This window comes from Umbelopsis ramanniana (assembly GCF_025399195.1).
Source record: "Umbelopsis ramanniana AG unplaced genomic scaffold K450scaffold_37, whole genome shotgun sequence".
Taxonomy (NCBI): domain Eukaryota; kingdom Fungi; phylum Mucoromycota; class Umbelopsidomycetes; order Umbelopsidales; family Umbelopsidaceae; genus Umbelopsis; species Umbelopsis ramanniana.
This window is the reverse complement of record NW_026252123.1, coordinates 207,347-225,759: the sequence shown is the minus strand read 5'-3', so window position 1 is coordinate 225,759 and position 18,413 is coordinate 207,347. Positions and strand designations below refer to the sequence as shown.

The window sequence follows — 18,413 nt, the reverse complement described above, 5'->3', positions numbered from 1 at the left end:
CCATGATAATCTTAAGTATGGCAATTTCGACAGTCTGGAAACAACACTGGTCATTCATTTTCCGAGAAGACAGATCACAAAGTCTCACATACAACCACCTCAAGAATGCCATGTGGAAAACTTTATCTGAACGCATAATAGATGACAGCAAAAAACACAAAAAAAACAGCATATGGATACACAAAGGGATAGTGGACTGGACGTCTCAGAACGTCCATATCACCTACCCAAGTATACATATTGCTGAATAATACATCTCATTAGCATCTGCTCCTTACATTTCAGTGAAAAATTTACCAATGTCATAAATAAAGTCAATTTTGATCATTTAAAAAAAAAAAAAAAATGGAATCATTGTGGCACACCTTGTCAACAAGAATACAAGAGGACGCAAAAAGAAAAAAGCAAATGGTTAAGGAAAGGAGTAGTAGAATGGTCTAATGACACTGTCTATATCAATTGCCCTCGCATCTTCATATCCCTATAAGTTAGCATGCCTATCTCACAAACTTTTGAGACTCTCCACTTCGCATTGTAATAAACAGTCACGCTATTGAGAAAAAAAAAAAAAGAAAGACATCGAAGATGGAACAAGGACCAAACTGTTGAAGTGGCAAAGTGACCACGTAAATTTTAACATACGCAATTTTTGTTAATACAACATTGAATACTTCGCTGTGCAGTGCTCAAGAAAATGGGAAAGTATTGTACAACGTTTAAATCAGACACGAGCTTAGATCTCCGAAATCTCTATGGCGCATCCTCTCATTGCAAGATATAAACCAGATAGAAGAACTAGCGCGGAAGCAAATTGGACTTTCCTTTAATTTAGTAGTGCTTGGGTCAATGACATAAGTATACCAATTAATAAACTCCTTGACTACCGAAAAAAGCAGCGTGTTTGTCGTGTTTTCTATTTTCATTCTTATCGGTTAATGGCGAACAGTGTCTAACCATTATGGTTACTCCGGAAGTATGGAATGAAGCTCGAATACAACAACAAAGTACACTTATGTACAGTCATTATTAAACTCAAAAACACATATTCGGTTTCGGTTTACCACAGGTATTTAACCGTCACACGTTACTATTCGAATACGCAGATAATGTCCCCTTGATTCAAGTCAAATTTGACAGAAGGCAAGTGTCAAGCTAAAAATATAAAGACGGGTCGGTTCTCCTGCTCTTTTCTCATCTTTGTTTTCTTTATTTGTTTTCTCAACATAATATTATACCATGGATCTGTATCTTTCTGTGCCAATGCTATCTAGCTCAAGCGCACAAAGCTTTCCAGTTTCGATCACAGCTCCGTTATATGACACCGTCTTTACAGCTGGTGGTTTGACGATAGTGACCTGGACCGAGCCAAGATCTCCAACAATTTCCCAAATAACCCTCACAAAAGGTCCCATAGATAAAGCTCAGCCAATCCTTCTCGTCGCTACCGATATTAATTCAGAAGACGAAAAGTTTACATGGCGTATTCCTGCTGACTTCCCAACAGGAGACAATTACGCCTTTGAACTTGGTACTGCTCCTAATGTTACTTACACAGGCTATTTTATCATAAAAAGTATCAGCGATAGATCGACGTTTTTGAACACTTCATATGGGGCATCTGTAGCCAATTCTCTAGCATCAGCAACGTTTCAACTGCCTATCGGTACCTTTAAGCTCATCATCGCTTGTGCCAGTATAGCTGTAAGCACTGCCTTCCTCCTCTTATAATACGTGATCATTCCTGATGACAGTTCTGCAAAGCTTTGAGTACGACCTTGTATTAACACTTGACTCGTCGTCCGAATCATTAATACCAGTGTACTTTACAAATTCATTCATAACTTCTAGAGTATTTTTATTATATCATCTGATAAAGTTTGAGGTAGTCTTTAGAGTATCTTCCAGTAAGTAGCTTTTCCACAGGTCGTTTACTAGGCCATTGAAGACTACCATTCTTGTAATGCAAAATTTAAGTTATGTATGAAGACGTTGTTAAATATTGTTCATGACCTCTCGTACTAAATTGCCGTCAGGAGAGAACAAGGTGCAAAACAGCCTGAACTCCTGGCTCCGTAGCTCCGCGAACGTTGGTACTTTGATGAAATTATGTAGCATATTGCTTCCTACCCTACCACGGTAAAACTATTTACGAGTGTATAAAGCGGCAAAATATAAGTGTGGGTGAACTTGCAGCTCCTAGCAAAGAAAGACGACGTTTCATCCGCTTTGCCCGTAAGTCCTAAAAAGGAAACGTCCTCCCCCCCCGCTTTGGCTCCTCCATAAAGTTATATTCTAGGATTTGTTACCGGGGAGATGAAGGGGCATCCAATGTCGAAAATTTAAGGTGACCATCCATGAATAGAACTGTTTATTTTTTTTTGGCCATCTATGTGAAGAATCCAACTCTGCAATCGTTACTTATGATGTTTATCAAGATCCTTCAGCTTTGCGACGTTCTTCTGGCCACAGTTACATTGTTGCATGACCTTTGTGAAACATAAAATGTGCCGGATCACGTATAGTGACTATCCAGCATTCAAGAGTGCTTCAAGGTTTGAATTAGGCATTGAAGATCCTGCATCCGACTATTACCAAATTCTCAATTTCCTATACAAAGGTGCTGATACCCAGAGCATTTTGCATCAGCCATGCTCAGCCAGGTGCAATTAAGGTCTTAGGCTGTGGCATCAGTTTGCGTGATAGAGAGTCGAAAATTTCTGCGCAGTACATACATCACGAGAAGAAATCTCTAGCGTTTCCTGAGCCGATATATCGGCTTTTGATTAGATCAGGATACGTATGACCTATGATAACACAGTTCAAATCTGTCGAAATGGCTGTATGATAATACAGACCATTTCAGTCTCTGAAAGATAGTAAGAAAGAAAAGACTTACTTACCGCAAAGAAAATATAGGTTGTAAATTGATCTCACGACAAGGTTGAAACCATATACTCTTCCTTGGTTCCTCAATGAAGCCAGTGGCTGTAAAGCCAATAAGGATATTCGGCTGCATCGCTTCGATATCCGTATTCCCGACAGACCGCCCACTTATAATTCAACACATCGCATCCAATACCCAAACCAACTTAGATCATTTTGATACATACCGTTATAGACGAAAAGCATTCGACAACAGTGTTGGGCGAAACCTCCCAGTAAGATTTTTTCATGAATTGTGGCCTCCCAGCAAGTGACTTTACCTGGCAAGTGGGGAGCTGTTGTGCATGTCGCGAAAGCCAGGTGCGTCAACTCCACACAAACAACTGTGGCTGTTATGTCCATATCCGGTACAACAAGAGCCATCCAAACAATAAGATACAGAAGAGATTATACGTATCAGAAGCATTCATACAAGGTATCTGCGTATGAAGGGAATATGACCTTGCAAGTTACTAACTAGCATAGAGCACACAGACTTACACTTTTTCAGTATTGATGATGCTGGTTGTTTATGGAAAAGTATGCTATCACTCAGTAATATTGGCACGACGCAGAAAATGTTTATTATTTAAAGTTTAACGATCATCAAATGTTCTAGGCCGCCACCATAATTCATTATTTATAGCGTAGGAGAGAAGAAATAGTCATGACACTTTTTAGAAATCGAGTTCAAAATGCTATTTAATCAACAGCAACAGACGGCCATACTTACTATACAGCGTATGTTGATTACAGCTTTAGTAAGCTGGGTAATAGAATCAATACTGAGCGGCTACCGTGATCTGGAAGTCCTCAATACTGTGCGCACAGGGTTGCTTACCAAACGGCATGGGATAATCAGAATTTCCAAACGGTCAAAATCAATGGCAGTAGCTGTTTTCATAGCTGCTGTGGTTACGACCGGTCTAAATGCTTATCCAACTCTCATGACTTGACTATTTCCTGTAGGAACCAAGCTTGCTGTGGAATATGCTGTCCCTTTAGACTATTATGTGGCAGCCCGGACATTGACTGGAGTGACGCTGAATGTTGGAGAGCGGGATGTTCTTTCCTTTACTTCCAACAAAGATTTATACTCATACTTAGACACTGTCCATTCCGACTCTTTGCCTATAATCGATATGTCCGTAGCAGAGAAGTGGTCCTATCCAGATAATAACGTGGCAAGCACTCAGGTCCGTAAATCTGGTTTCATTGGCAATTATAATTCGACAATAGTGGGGAATTATACATTGTTGCAGGAAGATAACTACATCACTATCGAAGCATCGGCCGGCGTCGGGGTAGCAGAGCTAACCAATTTAGCTGATCAATACCTACTACGACTTGCAGCCGACACTTACTTGAATGATACCGCGCCTTTCATTGAAAGTCTGAAAAGCCCTGTTGTTCCTTCACCTACCATTGGACATGATACTTTCAGTCGGTATGCTTATGCCGGGTTCTATGCTGATGACAACATAAAGATGTGGCAAGAGGTCACTAGCATATATTGGGATACTCCATATCCTGTCGACTGTTCACATGAAATACTCAATGCAGAGGAGTATCCCGCCAATATCACTGCCGTTTGCACCTACGCAAGCCAAGTTAACCAGACTTCCGGAGCATCCATAAAAGCTATCATCTTAGAAGAACAGGATGGCTGGGTTGTAATAACAGCGGCTGTTTCCAGCATCTTCTATGGCCAAAGGAAAGTTAGATTTCTAGCTTTAAAGAAAAGAATATCCTTGGCAGACCCCAATTTAATGGGTCCAAAGGTTACAAACACAACATCTTTTACGGGGCAAATACATTCGACAAATGTAGATATATCCATCCAAAACCAAGAAGATATGAAAATAAAGGGTAGTGGATCTTCAAAGAGATCCTTGGTTCGACGAGCTGCTACCGATTTGGATCCGCGACAACTTGCCTACATCAAACTATACTTGGTACTACAAGCTGGATTTAATGGGATGAGTGGTGTGCAAAATGCTCCAGTCTTTGAAGCCGCAGACATGAATCTCATTATGGTTCTCATCCTCTTGCTGTTCCCAGCAGCGTGCATTATTTTCAAATTATTGATCAACCTGATGCGACCTTATACTGTGATGGCATTTGCATCAAACAGTATTTGGGATATGGTGTTATCTTCAACGCTGACTGAGCAGTCTAGTTGTTATACACCAGTCACCTCTCAAGTAGATGCCTTCGTTGTCGCCTCGGGACGCGGGGCACGTACCTTTCTGGAAATCAATGGCAAATCTCTAGTACGTCGGCACCTTGATAATGACAAGGAGCCTTTATTTAGCGAAGACACGAAAGGTAAATTTCTACACTCAAATTTTGACACGCAATATACAGTCCTTTGAGAAATAATTTACCCTTATATTGTACAAGGTTAGGCTTCGTATCAAAATGTAGAATTCTGACAGGGTGAAGTAAAACAGATGTATAGCATCAACAAGCTCTACGGCACTAAATTTTGTCATCGATATCAGCAATTACGGGATCATAATAGTCGTATCAATTGCTTAATATTCATTTCAAAAAAGATAATGATGCATGTGGCTGATAGCTGAAATGAAAATCATTAGCACACTGATAATGCGTATGTTTAACAATAAAGGGGCACATTTGATTCTAGGAAATCTGAAAGGCAGTAGTATTACAAGGGGCATGTATATTATGATCATTTCCAGATACATTATAGCCAGTCAACAACATCTGTACTTGAGGCTGACCACTTCCACCGCTGCTTCAGGAACGCACTTTATTTGCTTATCCAATATAAGCTCTGATAGCATTAGACCGGTTGCTGGTGAATTGAGTATACCCCAGCATGAGTGTCCTGTGCCCACATAGAGGCCTGGAATGCCGGGATATTCGCCGATCAAGGGAAGACCATCGCTGGAGTTAGGAAGGTAGCATGCTTGCCTGGTAAGGATCTCAGCTCCATCTAATAGTGACGGCGAAGCCATAGAAGAAAGTTGTAGAATGGTATCAATGGAAGTTACGTTGACCTTCACTTCTGCAGCAGATGGTGGAAGCGGTTCATCGTCAGGACCGCCACACACATAGACAGTTGAATCTGGTCGTGGATATATCTGTAACATGCCAAGTACGTTAGTTATGGCCTTCGCCATCTCGTCATTTTTGTTTCCGTTTACCTCTGGATGATAGTGCTTTCCACCTAGTAAAGTATGAGTGAAAATAGCTTGTGGGGGTATCTCAAAACGAGGTTTCATCACAATGCTATGTGCGCGTGCTCCTGAGATTGGAAGGCGTGCAATGTGCGTTCCAGTAGTTTGAATAGGTAACTGGCCACTCCACGGTCCCATACACACAACCACCACATCAGCTTCGATGATGCTATCGTCTTCCAGCACTACTCCCTTTGACTGTCCACTAGTGTCGTCCAATATCAATTCTTTTACACCTTGGCCACATAAGACTTTAACACCTCGCTTCTTAGCATCGTCGATCATGGCGTTGGTAAACTTGAATGGGTGTACCTGAGCACATGTATTTGTAGTTCCAATAACATCAAAGTATGATACGCTCTTGTCATTGATCCATGCAACGTTCGGTAAACCTTTTCCTGTTTCTGGTGTTGCAAATGTCACATCAAAGGCGTCTACTCTCCGGTAGCCATAGGATGCACCATCCAGCTCCTTAGCAAGCTGTTCGTGAAGCTGAAAAGATTTCCTTGCTATTGGACCTAGATCTGACGAGTCACACCTTTATTAAGAGATCCTAATATGAGCAAAGAAAGAAGTCCATGACCACTAGCTGTGTGTCGTGTACTTACCAGTCTAAAGCCAGGAAGCCTCCACTCTTTCCTGAAGCTGCTTGCGCAATTCCGGTTTTTTCCACAACGGAGATTTTCAGATCGGGTTTCTTCTTTGATAGAAAATAGGCTACAGAAGCGCCTACTGCTCCAGCTCCGATAACGACGACATGCTGCGGAATGTTCATAATGTAAGTGACCTGAAGGCGTCGGGAACACATAGAAAGATCAACTTATGTTTAAAGTCCGATCTCTCAAGTTTGATCATTGTAACGAAACCAACATGAATGCGGCTGCCTTCGTCCTAGACAGTTACTCTGTCGTTTCTATGTATAAATTTAATGGCAATAGGTAAGCTCTATTGTGAGAACATTTACGTGGAATGAAACAATACCTGTACTAATGTGATTGAGAGATACTGGCTGATTCTGATAGTGTCGTAAAACATGATGTACTGGCATGGTTGACTGTTAGAACGACTGCTGAAAGATCGTCATAGACAGAAATAGATATGAAAAGATACAACAGTAATAGAGAGTATTCTCCAGTATTACGTCGGCTCATTCACCTCAGCTCGCATTTTCAACATTGAGAACAAACAGCTTGTCACGTAGGGAAATAATGGTTTAAATAAACCAGAAATTACTGATATTGAAGGCACTTATATACAGAATGCTAAAAGAGATACTATGTACAGGTTTTTTAACGCGGAGTTGCTGGAACCGCGGACAGATGTGATTCGACACTGACTATACTTTGAAATGTGTCTGGTATATCACCTATCAGATTATATACCGCAAGGATGATACGAGCATTTAGACCACCATACCATGTTGAATAGAAGACGCGGGGGTCTTCTCCTTCAACTTAATATCTTCCGGATCGGCAGCATCTTCTGGTAGAACCAGGTTAAGAAGAATGGAGCCAATACCAGCCATGATATAACCGGTGCTAAGAACGGTGGAGATTGCATCGTAAAAGCCTTGCAGAGCAACGTTTTCTACGGTGGGAAGGAGATAAGAGAAGAAATCGGGAACAAGCGCTACACCAAGGGCCAAAGCCAAAGAACCAGCGACAACGATACGATCTCTGCGAGACCAGCTGAGTAAGCCAAGGATACGAATGCCAGAGGTAGCAACTGAGGAGAACAAGAAAACAGTCATACCGCCCATGACGCTGGAGGGAATAGCCAAGAAAGCGGCAGCAATCTTGCCAAAGACACCACAGAGAATGAGGAGGACAGCGCAAATGACGCCAGCCTTGCGGGAGGCGCAGCGAGTAACGGCAATGACACCATTGTTTTGAGTAAAGGTGACCACACCCATGGAAGTGCCGAGCCCAGAGAATATACCGGAGAGACCATCAGCCAATAGACCACCTTGACAGCGAGTATTGAATTCATCACCTTCAACTGGAAGCTTAGAAACATCGCAGGCAGCTGTAAGATCACCAAGACATTCAACAATATAGTCAACGTAGACGAACAAGAAAGGAATAATTCCAGGTCCATAAACAGATAGCTTGAAGGTCTTGACCCAAAGGAAGGTAATAGCAGGAGCATCGGCAATACCGCTTCCGTCAAACATGCCAACTCCACCAGCAATAGCACAACCGACGAGGAGACCAATAACGACACTGGTATTCTTCAAGAAGATAGAACCAACAATTTCGACGATAATGATGGTAATGAAGACGGAGGCACCGAGACCAATGTAGGCAGGTGAACCCCATTTCTGAGCATTAGGAGCATAGATGGTTGGGCATAGAGCGAAGATACCAGAGTCAGGGCGATCAATACAAGGTGAGCTACCACCGGCCCAGTTCTTCATACCGCTAACAATGAGTGAGGCACCAATGACGGTAAGAACAACACCAGTGACAGATTTAGGGAAAATGCGCTTCATGACCTTGGGTGGCAAGAAACTGATGAGGATGGAAAGTAGAGCGCAGACAATGGAAGTTCCCAAGACAGCACCATAAGCATCAGGACAAGGCGAATAGATGTAGGTGCCATCTGGTTGCAATTCTTTTTGACAGGTACCATTGTCGTACATTGTGGTAATCATAGCGGATGCAGCTGGGATGTTTGAAAAGGCAACACCAGTGATCTGAAGAAGTCCAGAGCCGATATAGTAACGAGTCTTAGGAATACGAACACGTATAATCTGGATCAAGCTCATGATGCCAGAAAGGATAAGAGAGGCGGAAGTGAGATATTGGCGAGTACTTTCATCAAGGTTAAGGTAACCGGCACCAGAACCACTGATGATGACTGTGGGTGTGATAACGCCACCGATAACAGCCAAGAAATCTAGAGCCAAAATTTGGTTAGCAAAGAATGAAGAATGATCCAACTATGTTACTATAGTATCAACTTACGTTGAATTCCCATAAGAAGGGCCACCATGATAGGAATTTCATCATTAGGACCGAAGAAAGGAGATGAGACGGACTTGCTGCTTCCAATGAATGGGATACGAGGCATGCAGAGAGCAGCATAATCATATTCACCATACCAACCACGCCTAGTTGTAAAAGTTTCCTTCCAAGTAAGACGTGGTTGATCAGCGGGAGGATAAAATGATGCTTGAGATGAAGATTGTTCAATTTCTTCACCACGAATGATTTTATCAACAGTGTCCATGTTCATTTTTTCTTCGGTAGCGCTCATGTTGAAGGAGGCCAAAAATTATTTGGAGAAAATGAGAGAAGGGAAGACGATGGAATGAAGTGAGAGATGGTTCATGAAAAGAGCTCATTTTATATTAGGTGGATCAGTGTATCCTCTATCATTGGATGGTAATTGATAGCAGCCTAATTGAGGTCGATAGGTAGCTTTCCCGCCAAAGAGGGTGTGATAACGGAGTCGGACGGACAAGATAGCTTAACATGGGATTATTTTTGGTTCGGGCTCGATCAATCCAAGTCACTGATAACGAACTCAATTTTTGGAATATTGAGGTATCAACCGCGGTGCTACCTATTAACAGTCATTGATTATACCAGCCATTTTCTGAAGTTTTCTTGCTTGTATATCCTCTTTCTCTAGTTTTTCTTTTCAAATGCTTCTCAAGTTCTTATCTTCTATCATCCTCGTTGCTGTTACCGCCTTGCCTCTATCGGCAATGGCCACAGAATGTGGTGGCGACCAACATACCCGAGATGAGTGTTACATGAAGATTGCGTTGGATTTCGCCAAGATCCACAATCCTCGATTCCCCTTCGGAGCCCTTATTGTTGACCATGAGCAAAACGAGATCTCATGCTACGGTGCCAATAGCAATAAGAAGAACAAGCTCCTTCACGGTGAAACGGCTGCATTCTGGAAGTATGTACCAGCTCACTCCAATGTTTATGTACCTGCCCCTTTTTTATTTTAACCAATCGATCCATTGCATAGCTGTACCGAGATGTACCCCTCTCCAACCAACGATGATATGTTCAATCCTGGTCTTGATTGGTCCAAACAGACTTTGTACACTACTGGAGAGCCCGTTAGTCTATTTTTTTTTATTCCAACCAACAGATCCTTGTGTCTAAACGCTGACCTGTTCTATGTTAGTGTCCGATGTGCGCTTCTCAAAGCATTTACCGCGGTGTTTCTCGCGTGGTCTGGGGAACTTCTATTCCCGATATCAACCGCAGCGGTAGACAGCAATTGATCATCAGAATGTAAGAACATCCTTAATTCTTTCCATCTTATTACCATGCTCTTCATCACATGCTAAAACCGTTCACACACTGTAGGCAAGAGGTGGTTGACTCCGCCCGACTTGGTGGCTATCAAATCGATCACCGTGTACCTGAACTTGTCGGCGGGGTGTTGAAGAAGGAATGTGACGATGCTTTCTTCAACGCCTTCTCCGTGTTCCGTGACGATGATTATCTTAAGAGCATGCATGCCCATGGAGAGGAGGATTATTTGGAGGAGCATGGGCTTGCTGGTCACCGACAAGAGTTGTAATATAATAATTCTGTTATGTATCACACTTGTCATCTACATGTACATATGGTTCGCAGCCACTCCATACAAAATCACGCTGTAAATAAAGTAGTTATGAGGTATTAATTTGTGGTTGATAATGGTTAATCGTGTAGATAGCAGATAACATGCCGGGATGATAAGGTTTAATCCGTACTCCACATATCTACCTCTACGCATTGGTATAAAGGAGTCGGAGTTACTTAGTTATGCGGAACTCTAGATAAGACGTTCCCCGGAGGTACAATCTTATGACAGATTGGAAAAAAAGATATATAGACAAGCTATCAACAGGCTATGGCTTTTATTCTCACTTTTTCTATTTTATAAGTGATCAAATGGCTCAAGAACGTACTTTTATGAAGATCGATTTGTCCGATTATGACAATCGCAAAGACGAGATCACTCGTGATTTGATGACTGCCTCTACCGAGCAAGGCTTCTTCTATGGTATATGTTCTTTCCTGCATCATCCCTTTAAAATTAATTTCAGTTTTCCTAACATAACTGCAAATAGTTGTCAACCATGGTATTTCTGTTCAACAAATCCGTACCATGTTCCAGACCAGCCATGACTTCTTTGCCTTGCCTGATGAGATCAAGGCCAAGACCCCCATGGACAAGACCAGAAATGCTGGTTGGGAGAAATTGGCTCAGATTAGACCTTCTACAGGTGTTGCCGATTTGAAGGAGTCTGTTCAGCTGGGCTGGCAAAATGTGGACGATCTCTGGCCTACCCAGGAAGATGCACCTGGTTTCAAAACTCAGTCACTGCATTTCATGGAGCAGTGTCAGGATGTTTCCATGAAGATTCTCTCTTGTCTTGCCATCGGTCTTGGGTTCGAAGAAGACTTCTTCCTCTCTAAGCATGATGTTACCCAGCCTGACTGCCAACAAACGCTGAGATGCCTTCACTATCACGATATCACCGGAAAGACTTTTCCACCAGAGTACTGGCGCGCTGGAGCCCACACCGACTTCGACACCTTGACTCTCCTTTTCCAGAAGCCCGGTGAAAATGGTCTTGAGGTATGCCCTGGCCGAGAAGCTTCTACTGACTTTGCAGTGGGTGATGCATGGAGTCCTATCAACCCTGGAGAAGGCGAAATTGTATGTAACATTGGTGATATGATCATGAGATGGTCTGACGATCGTCTTAAGAGCAACTTCCACCGCGTGCGCACTCCCAAGGTTGGAGAATATCAAGGACCTCGCTACTCGCTTGCTTACTTCAATCAAGCCAACAAGTCTGCTATTATCCAAGGCAAATCCAAGTATCCTGAAGCAATCACCGCTGGCCAGTTCTTGCAAGATGCTATGGAACGCAACTACAAGGCCCTTCAAGCTTTGAAGGCTGCTGCTTCTGCCGAGTAAATAGCCTGTTTGGCGTCATCTGACAGTAGACAAATGGGACGTTGAATAACTAGTGTACATTCAAAAACAGTCTATTCAGCTCACATTTGTGATCATCCCTGTCAGCGCGGTTACAGTCACTCCGCGGATCAAACCTGTATATATGTAATTATTTTTCATGGGGCAACTCTACATCATACTTGCTCAGTTAAATTCATTTTGCATTCACCCATCTATATTTGGTTTACAAGTGTGTGAATTGTGTGCGTGATTGAGAGAGTTGGAGATATTTCCCAAGCTAAATGATACCAATATGACCCTGAAACGAGAAACTTTTGCAGCCAATTAAATGGTAACCCAATGAATGGGTTGATGAAGCTGCGCACGTTGATTACGGGCAGAAATCATCAACAATTTCTTAGCTAAGTTAGATATAGGCCATGATCATACTAAGGCACAGCTAAAGCCTATCCATGCCAAATCTGTGTTCAATACGATACCAAAAGCACATCTCTAATAAGGCTGTATTCAAACCGCGGCTTCCTGGTTTGTTCGAAAGTCCCAGCATTCACTTTGTCTTCTGCGCAACAGCTGATAATCGATCTCATAGACAGGATCTCTAATAGTAAAATTCGTGTTAGCCTTATCCTACGAGCCAATAAGATTCGAAAATTTAGCTATCGCATCAACTGAAGGCTAGCTTTACAGAGATGCATGATACCGCCGCACGGTGGAGTTCCTTTTCGGTTTTTACGGAATTGAAGGTATGATCAAGTGCGACTTTGTACGATATGTACTCCATCTGCCTTCCACCTTTAATTCCAAACCTTGTCCTAACAACGCACTATATTCACCAACAATATCGGTTGTGGAAGGAGATGAGCTAATTGAACATAAGCTGTAGTAAGTCGGAATGTAGCGTGGCATACTAGGCTGTCGCTTCTTGAGCAGGGCCGCCATTAGTCTCGAGTTATTTTCAGTAACCGCGCTGGAGACTAAATTTTTCGTTTGGCAATCAAAGTAGGAAGGAGAAATGGCTGGTGCAGAGGAAGATCAAATAGCTTGAAAGTATAATTCAGCGCCGTTACAAAAATATTTTTGCAGGCATGATAGTGGTTAAGTTGCGAGTATTATGACCGTATAGCGTCAACAGAGAAGAAATCTGACGTAAGAAACTAGCTAGTAGGGCAGCAGGAAAGATGAGAAACTTTTCATAATTGCATTACGAAAAGTTGAAGTGAGAAGCTACTCTATATCTTTATATTTGTGAGCCACGGCTTCGAAAACACTTGTGTGAGAAGCAATCTTGTATGTCCCAAAACGGTTGATAGCTTAAATGTTACATTTGTGTTGGCTCTGCTTGGCGGGTTACGCCTTTTCTCAAGGACAGCTCCTCTAGAAATCGTACTAAAACTTATATGGATTGAACAAATATGTGTGGAGCAATGATAACAGAACCAATAATCTTCTGTATTGCGGTTCTAGATCGTCCGCCTACTGATGATTATAGCAAAGCTTCAGGCCGGTCGATCTGTGCACATAACAAAAAAATTTCCACTGTCTGAGTCACCTGCCTGCTCTTTCACGGTATAAAAAAAAAGTCTGCGATATTTTCTTCCCCAACCAACAACCAACACCATGTTATCGGTCTCATTACCTTCGCCATCACCAATAATAGCAGACCCTTTAACCACCTCAATGCTGACTCCATTACTTCCATCGGCATTTCTCTGTTGCCCGGTCGAAGTACGAGACGCCATTCTTAGCCAACTATCGCAACCTTCCCTGTTGCACTTGTCGGCCACCTGCCGTTATTTCCGCCAACTGATTCTCTCACGAAGACAATACTGGAAATCCATAAAATTCGATAATAGCCATGAAAGAGATGTTAATGCTAATATGATCTTACAATTCATATCTGCCTTGCCCGCCAATTCTCGTGCGGCTACTACCGACATCGAAGTTGGAAGTCTATTTGTCAACACTCTCCCAGAAATCGTTGTTGTACTGCTTCAAGCTTTCCCTAATTTGGTCAGCCTGGATGCCCGTTCCCTGAACTGCTTAGACTTGTTAGGGCCGTTGGCGTCAGCTCTGGCACCACTAGCGACTACCAACATGCATCAAACTCGCTATCAGAAGTTTCAACGACTCTTGTTGGTGGAAAAGGGTGAATCAAAGGTGATGCCATGTGAAGGAAATCGAACGCAACACATGGCAAGACAACTTAGCAGCTATTTATGGGCCCTGACGTCTCAAGGTCAACATGATATTTACGTCTGTGAGGGTTGTAACGAACACTTGGCCGACATACAATACCCATCTGCGAGATGTGCAGCTTGCGACGAACCGATCATTGGGCAAAGCACTTGTTTATATTGCAGCTTTGCCTGTGAACGTTGTGGAGATCGCTTTTGTGGCGAATGTGATGGACGTTTGACAGATAGCTGCGTCGTTTGCCATGACGAATGTCCGTTTTTCCACCAAGGGTTTTGTACTCGTTGTGAACTGGAACGGGAATGTGCCTCTTGCCACAACAAGATGTGTGATGAACATACTGAAACTTGCATGTGTGGAGCCTTAATCTGCTCCAAAGAATTGGGCTGTTGCAGTGAATGTCGATAGAGCTGCTGGACAAAAACCCATTTAGATATTCCCCATCCTTCGTCTTTGTATTATATCATGAATTTTACATTTGCCTTGTATACTTCATTCGGTTTTTATTTCATTTTTTTTTTTTTGCTGTTTATACAAATGGTTATTCAACTTAGCCCACAATACAAATCATATTGCAAACATTGTTTGTTTGTATCCTCGATATATAGAAAAACAATTCGATGGATGCCTAAGATCTAAAACGTTTACCTACCCGGCGATGTCATGGTGCAGGACCGTTTATATTATTTCTACAATTTGGCTTCGCCCTTCTTGGTCATCCATCCGAATTCCTATCATAATTTGTTTCAGCGTTAATTGATTGATTGTGTATGTATCCGCTGTCACTGACCCCTCACTTACCAGCTTAGTACGGCCACCAGGGGCAATTACAACGTTGATGAGACAGGTTGTATCTTTTGTAGCCAGCGCCTCAGCCATGGCCACGCGCAGTTCTTTACGGTTCTTGGCCAACCACCCACGACCACCGCATGCCTCGGCAATCAAGTCATAGCGTGTATCCGGTGACAAGGCGGTGGAGGGCAAGGAGTTATTGGATCTTGATTCTTGGTAATCATTGTTATCTAATCCATGATAAATGCCATTGTTGTTGATAACAAGGATAATCAATGGAAGTTTGGCTCGTGCTGCCGTCTCTAACTCCATAGCGCTAGATGAAAATGGAATATGAGCAACCGCAGATTCAATTCGGTAGAAGAGACATGGTGGGGTTGATAGTTGGTAATCTATGCGCTGCAGCCATCACATGTATAAACAGGTACGTATGTGCAGCTTCATCCTCCACATCGTTCAATAAGGAAACTTTCTTACCTGAAACCAAAGGCGGAATCACCAACAATAGACACAATGCGTTTATGTGGGTAGTATACTTGAGCTAAATGAAAGGTGTTTCAGTTAAGCATCTGACCCTGTGTCTCTATTCTGTTATTGATAGTCCTACATACCTGCGATGGCAAATCCCATACCGACACCCATGGTAGCAAAAGTGGCAGCGTCAAGTCGGCACCGAGGTTCATGGACATCGAAAACAGAACGAGCAATGTCCATGGTATTGGCACCTTCGCTCACAAAAACGATATCTTTTGAAGGCAACTGTCGCTTAATTTCATCGAAAGCACTGTGATAATTCATGACTGCATTGTCATCTCCTTGTTTTGCTTTGGCGGCAGCTTTTTGAACGTTAGCATGCACGGTCGACTTGATTTTTTGCAGGAATGTATTGGAGTCAGGAAGACGAGGAAGAGATGCCTGAGACAACTGATCGAGTACAGACGGGATATGGCCCACCAGAGGAATAGTGACAGCACCATTGCTGTTCATTTCCTCAGGCTCAATATCGATTTGAATGAACTTTACGGTGTTCGACCAGCGAGGAGAGTGACCAAAGTGAAGAATCCAATTCAATCTTGCACCTACAAGCAACACTACATCAGCTTGCTTCAAGGCGGTTGAACGGGCAGCTGATGTGCATAAGGGGTGAGTGTCGGAAAGTAGACCCTTGGCCATTGGAGTAGGTAAGAATGGAATATTCGACTTTTCAATAAGCGCTTTCAATTCTGACTCGGCGCGTGCATAAGCAGCTCTAGATTCAAAGAGTTGATGTTTAGAAAGACGACCATAACTGTATAGATTGTTAAAATGGTTTACCCTTTGCCAATGACGATGAGTGGGCTCTTAGCTGAGCGTAGAGCATCTGCAGCAGCCCTAATGGCTTCTGGGTCTGCAAGATACTTTGGAGCAGGAGCAGTGGCAGCTACCTGAACCTTTTCAATGTATTGGCGATCTTGAATTTGAGCTTGTATGAAATCAGCAGGCAAATCAACATAGCAAGCGCCAGGACGCCCATATGCAGAAGTACGCAACGCCTTCTCAATGGCAAATGGTATAGTTGCCAAACTAGAGGGTCTTGTGGCATACTTTGTATACGGCTTGCATGCCTCTACTTGATCAAGTTCTTGAAAAGCACCCATACCGACTTGATCGGTATCACTAGAACCAGCAAGCAGGACCATGGGCCAGCAGTTGACTTGTGAGTTCACAATACCAGCCAGTGCATGAATTACACCAGGACCACCCACTGTTAAACAGACGCCAGGCTTGCCTGTAAGATAACCATAAGCGGAAGCGGCATAGGCAGCGGACTGCTCGTTTCTAAAGCCAATAAAGCGAATTCCAGCTTGAATGCAAGCCTCGGCCACTTCAATAACAGGAATGCCGACAATGCCAAAGATGACATGGACACCCTGTCGCTTGAGCGTGGCAGCAATGAGTTCAGATCCGGTCAATTTGGACATAGAGGAGGATTTGGAGGGCTTTGCAGAAGAGAAATATAGAAATATGCCGTGGCAGTGCTTGAGAGCTAAAAAGAATAGGCGGGCAAATGCGATCGGAATAACGAAGTTCCGCACGACAATTTTTACACCATATTGCGTGACAGGAGTATAGGGTTAGGGTTTTCAATGATATTTGCTTTGAACGAGTCATTTATTATTGTTCAAAACCGACGCAAACTTATGTCCCAGGGAACTAGCTTGCATCATGGCTCTTCATCGCTTTAAAATTTATACTTAGAAGGTAGGAAATAATTAACAAAGAGAAGAAAAAAATTTTGCTGATGAAATGATGGGGCTAAACAGGGTTCTCTAGAGAGCTACTGCAGCGACGGCCACTGCACACACAGTGAAGATGACCTTGGCGGAGAATACAGCGGAGTTCACGGCATCGGATGACGCAGAGGATGAAGATGAAGCGGCAGAGGAGGCTGCGGCAGCGACACTGCTAGCTGCGCTTTGAAGACTGACTGAGAATTGAGAGCTAAGAGCAGAGGTAGCAGAAGAGAAAGCAGTAGCCAAAGAAGCAGAAGCCGAGAGAAGGGAATCAGTAGGGGTAGGGACAGCAGAAGAAGAACCCATAGCAGTATTCATGGAACCAGTGGGGACAGAAGCGGTGGCCATGGAGTCAGTAGCCATGGAATCAGTGGCGGTAGACATGGCGGCAGCGTAGGAAGAGGCGCCAGAGATGTCGGCGGTGGCTGTTCCGAGAGCATCGGTAGTAGACACAGTGGAACCGTCCGAGGCAGTGATAGTGGGAGTCCATTCAGTGACACACTGGTCATAGCAAGACTGGCCACCACCACAGTCACTGATACAAGAGTTGATATGACTGACGCAGGCGTCAATGCAAGAACTGTCATTCTCACCACACTTCTTCTCCTCGCAGGCAGATGTGATCTGAGCGCAAGCGATGGCCACAAAGGCAGTAACAGCAAGAGAGAACTTCATGTTTTGTTATGGAAGAGTGTTTAGTTAGAGAACCAGCGTGAAGAACATTTTACAGGTTTGTTGACCTTGTATTTATATTCGCTTACTGCTGGACTTTTTGGAAATCAAATCCCGTTACACGTTAAGGAGTGTCATAATTTGGTAATGATATGCTTCTTTCTTGGTGCCGTAGAATGGAAATCCATGCTGTAACACACAAATAACCTCGGAAAGGCGGTATTTGCCAAGGATCATAGGGTCCATATTTGGGGATTCTGAATGATTGTGTATGTCTTCCAGCATCATCGCCGTTCTACTATGACATCGAACAAAACTGAATATGGCAAAACATCTTTTTCATGTCCGACATGGCGACGATATGGCGCAAAAGAGCTGGTGTTACGTTGCCCGTTCCCAACGGACTTGTTAA

At 43.2% G+C, this 18,413-nt stretch overlaps 10 protein-coding genes across 10 annotated transcripts; 6 read left to right on the top strand and 4 right to left on the bottom strand.

The window, feature by feature from the left end:
- K450DRAFT_246679 (uncharacterized protein) lies at positions 1-314 on the top strand (the record flags this gene model as incomplete). The annotated part of the gene is made up of 1 exon (XM_051589951.1): positions 1-314. A coding segment is annotated over one exon (251 nt), but the record flags the coding sequence as incomplete, so codon positions are not given.
- A 921-nt stretch (positions 315-1,235) lies between these two features.
- On the top strand, positions 1,236-1,728 carry K450DRAFT_289175 (uncharacterized protein; the record flags this gene model as incomplete). The annotated part of the gene is made up of 1 exon (XM_051593554.1): positions 1,236-1,728. A coding segment is annotated over one exon (493 nt), but the record flags the coding sequence as incomplete, so codon positions are not given.
- A 2,243-nt stretch (positions 1,729-3,971) lies between these two features.
- K450DRAFT_246674 (uncharacterized protein) lies at positions 3,972-5,504 on the top strand. Its single transcript, XM_051589950.1, has 2 exons — positions 3,972-5,250; positions 5,331-5,504. Exons 1-2 carry the CDS (start codon positions 4,065-4,067, stop codon positions 5,363-5,365), a joined length of 1,221 nt encoding a protein of 406 aa, XP_051443614.1. The 5' UTR covers positions 3,972-4,064; the 3' UTR covers positions 5,366-5,504.
- On the bottom strand, positions 5,178-6,936 carry K450DRAFT_301066 (uncharacterized protein; the record flags this gene model as incomplete). The annotated part of the gene is made up of 4 exons (XM_051593735.1): positions 5,178-5,250; positions 5,326-6,032; positions 6,096-6,666; positions 6,737-6,936. The coding sequence occupies 3 exons, from the start codon at positions 6,934-6,936 to the stop codon at positions 5,643-5,645; spliced, it is 1,161 nt and encodes a 386-aa protein (XP_051443613.1). The 3' UTR covers positions 5,178-5,250; positions 5,326-5,642.
- A 594-nt stretch (positions 6,937-7,530) lies between these two features.
- Positions 7,531-9,359, bottom strand: K450DRAFT_176210 (uncharacterized protein; the record flags this gene model as incomplete). Its single annotated transcript, XM_051584237.1, has 2 exons — positions 7,531-9,026; positions 9,095-9,359. The coding sequence occupies 2 exons, from the start codon at positions 9,357-9,359 to the stop codon at positions 7,531-7,533; spliced, it is 1,761 nt and encodes a 586-aa protein (XP_051443612.1).
- A 361-nt stretch (positions 9,360-9,720) lies between these two features.
- K450DRAFT_246670 (uncharacterized protein) lies at positions 9,721-10,784 on the top strand. Its single transcript, XM_051589949.1, has 4 exons — positions 9,721-10,043; positions 10,116-10,209; positions 10,278-10,387; positions 10,463-10,784. The coding sequence occupies exons 1-4, from the start codon at positions 9,778-9,780 to the stop codon at positions 10,677-10,679; spliced, it is 687 nt and encodes a 228-aa protein (XP_051443611.1). The 5' UTR covers positions 9,721-9,777; the 3' UTR covers positions 10,680-10,784.
- A 237-nt stretch (positions 10,785-11,021) lies between these two features.
- Positions 11,022-12,363, top strand: K450DRAFT_281655 (uncharacterized protein). The gene is made up of 2 exons (XM_051593408.1): positions 11,022-11,147; positions 11,215-12,363. The coding sequence occupies exons 1-2, from the start codon at positions 11,036-11,038 to the stop codon at positions 12,069-12,071; spliced, it is 969 nt and encodes a 322-aa protein (XP_051443610.1). The 5' UTR covers positions 11,022-11,035; the 3' UTR covers positions 12,072-12,363.
- Positions 12,364-13,622: 1,259 nt separating this feature from the next.
- On the top strand, positions 13,623-14,749 carry K450DRAFT_246666 (uncharacterized protein). The gene has a single exon (XM_051589948.1). The coding sequence runs from the start codon at positions 13,689-13,691 to the stop codon at positions 14,670-14,672; it is 984 nt and encodes a 327-aa protein (XP_051443609.1). The 5' UTR covers positions 13,623-13,688; the 3' UTR covers positions 14,673-14,749.
- On the bottom strand, positions 14,750-17,093 carry K450DRAFT_246661 (uncharacterized protein). The gene is made up of 6 exons (XM_051589947.1): positions 16,371-17,093; positions 15,668-16,305; positions 15,534-15,597; positions 15,066-15,372; positions 14,917-14,995; positions 14,750-14,789 (listed from the first exon to the last, which is right to left on the bottom strand). Exons 1-5 carry the CDS (start codon positions 17,015-17,017, stop codon positions 14,954-14,956), a joined length of 1,698 nt encoding a protein of 565 aa, XP_051443608.1. The 5' UTR covers positions 17,018-17,093; the 3' UTR covers positions 14,750-14,789; positions 14,917-14,953.
- A 77-nt stretch (positions 17,094-17,170) lies between these two features.
- K450DRAFT_246659 (uncharacterized protein) lies at positions 17,171-18,404 on the bottom strand. The gene has a single exon (XM_051589946.1). It carries the CDS (start codon positions 18,002-18,004, stop codon positions 17,366-17,368), a length of 639 nt encoding a protein of 212 aa, XP_051443607.1. The 5' UTR covers positions 18,005-18,404; the 3' UTR covers positions 17,171-17,365.
- Between the last annotated feature and the right edge of the window lie 9 nt (positions 18,405-18,413).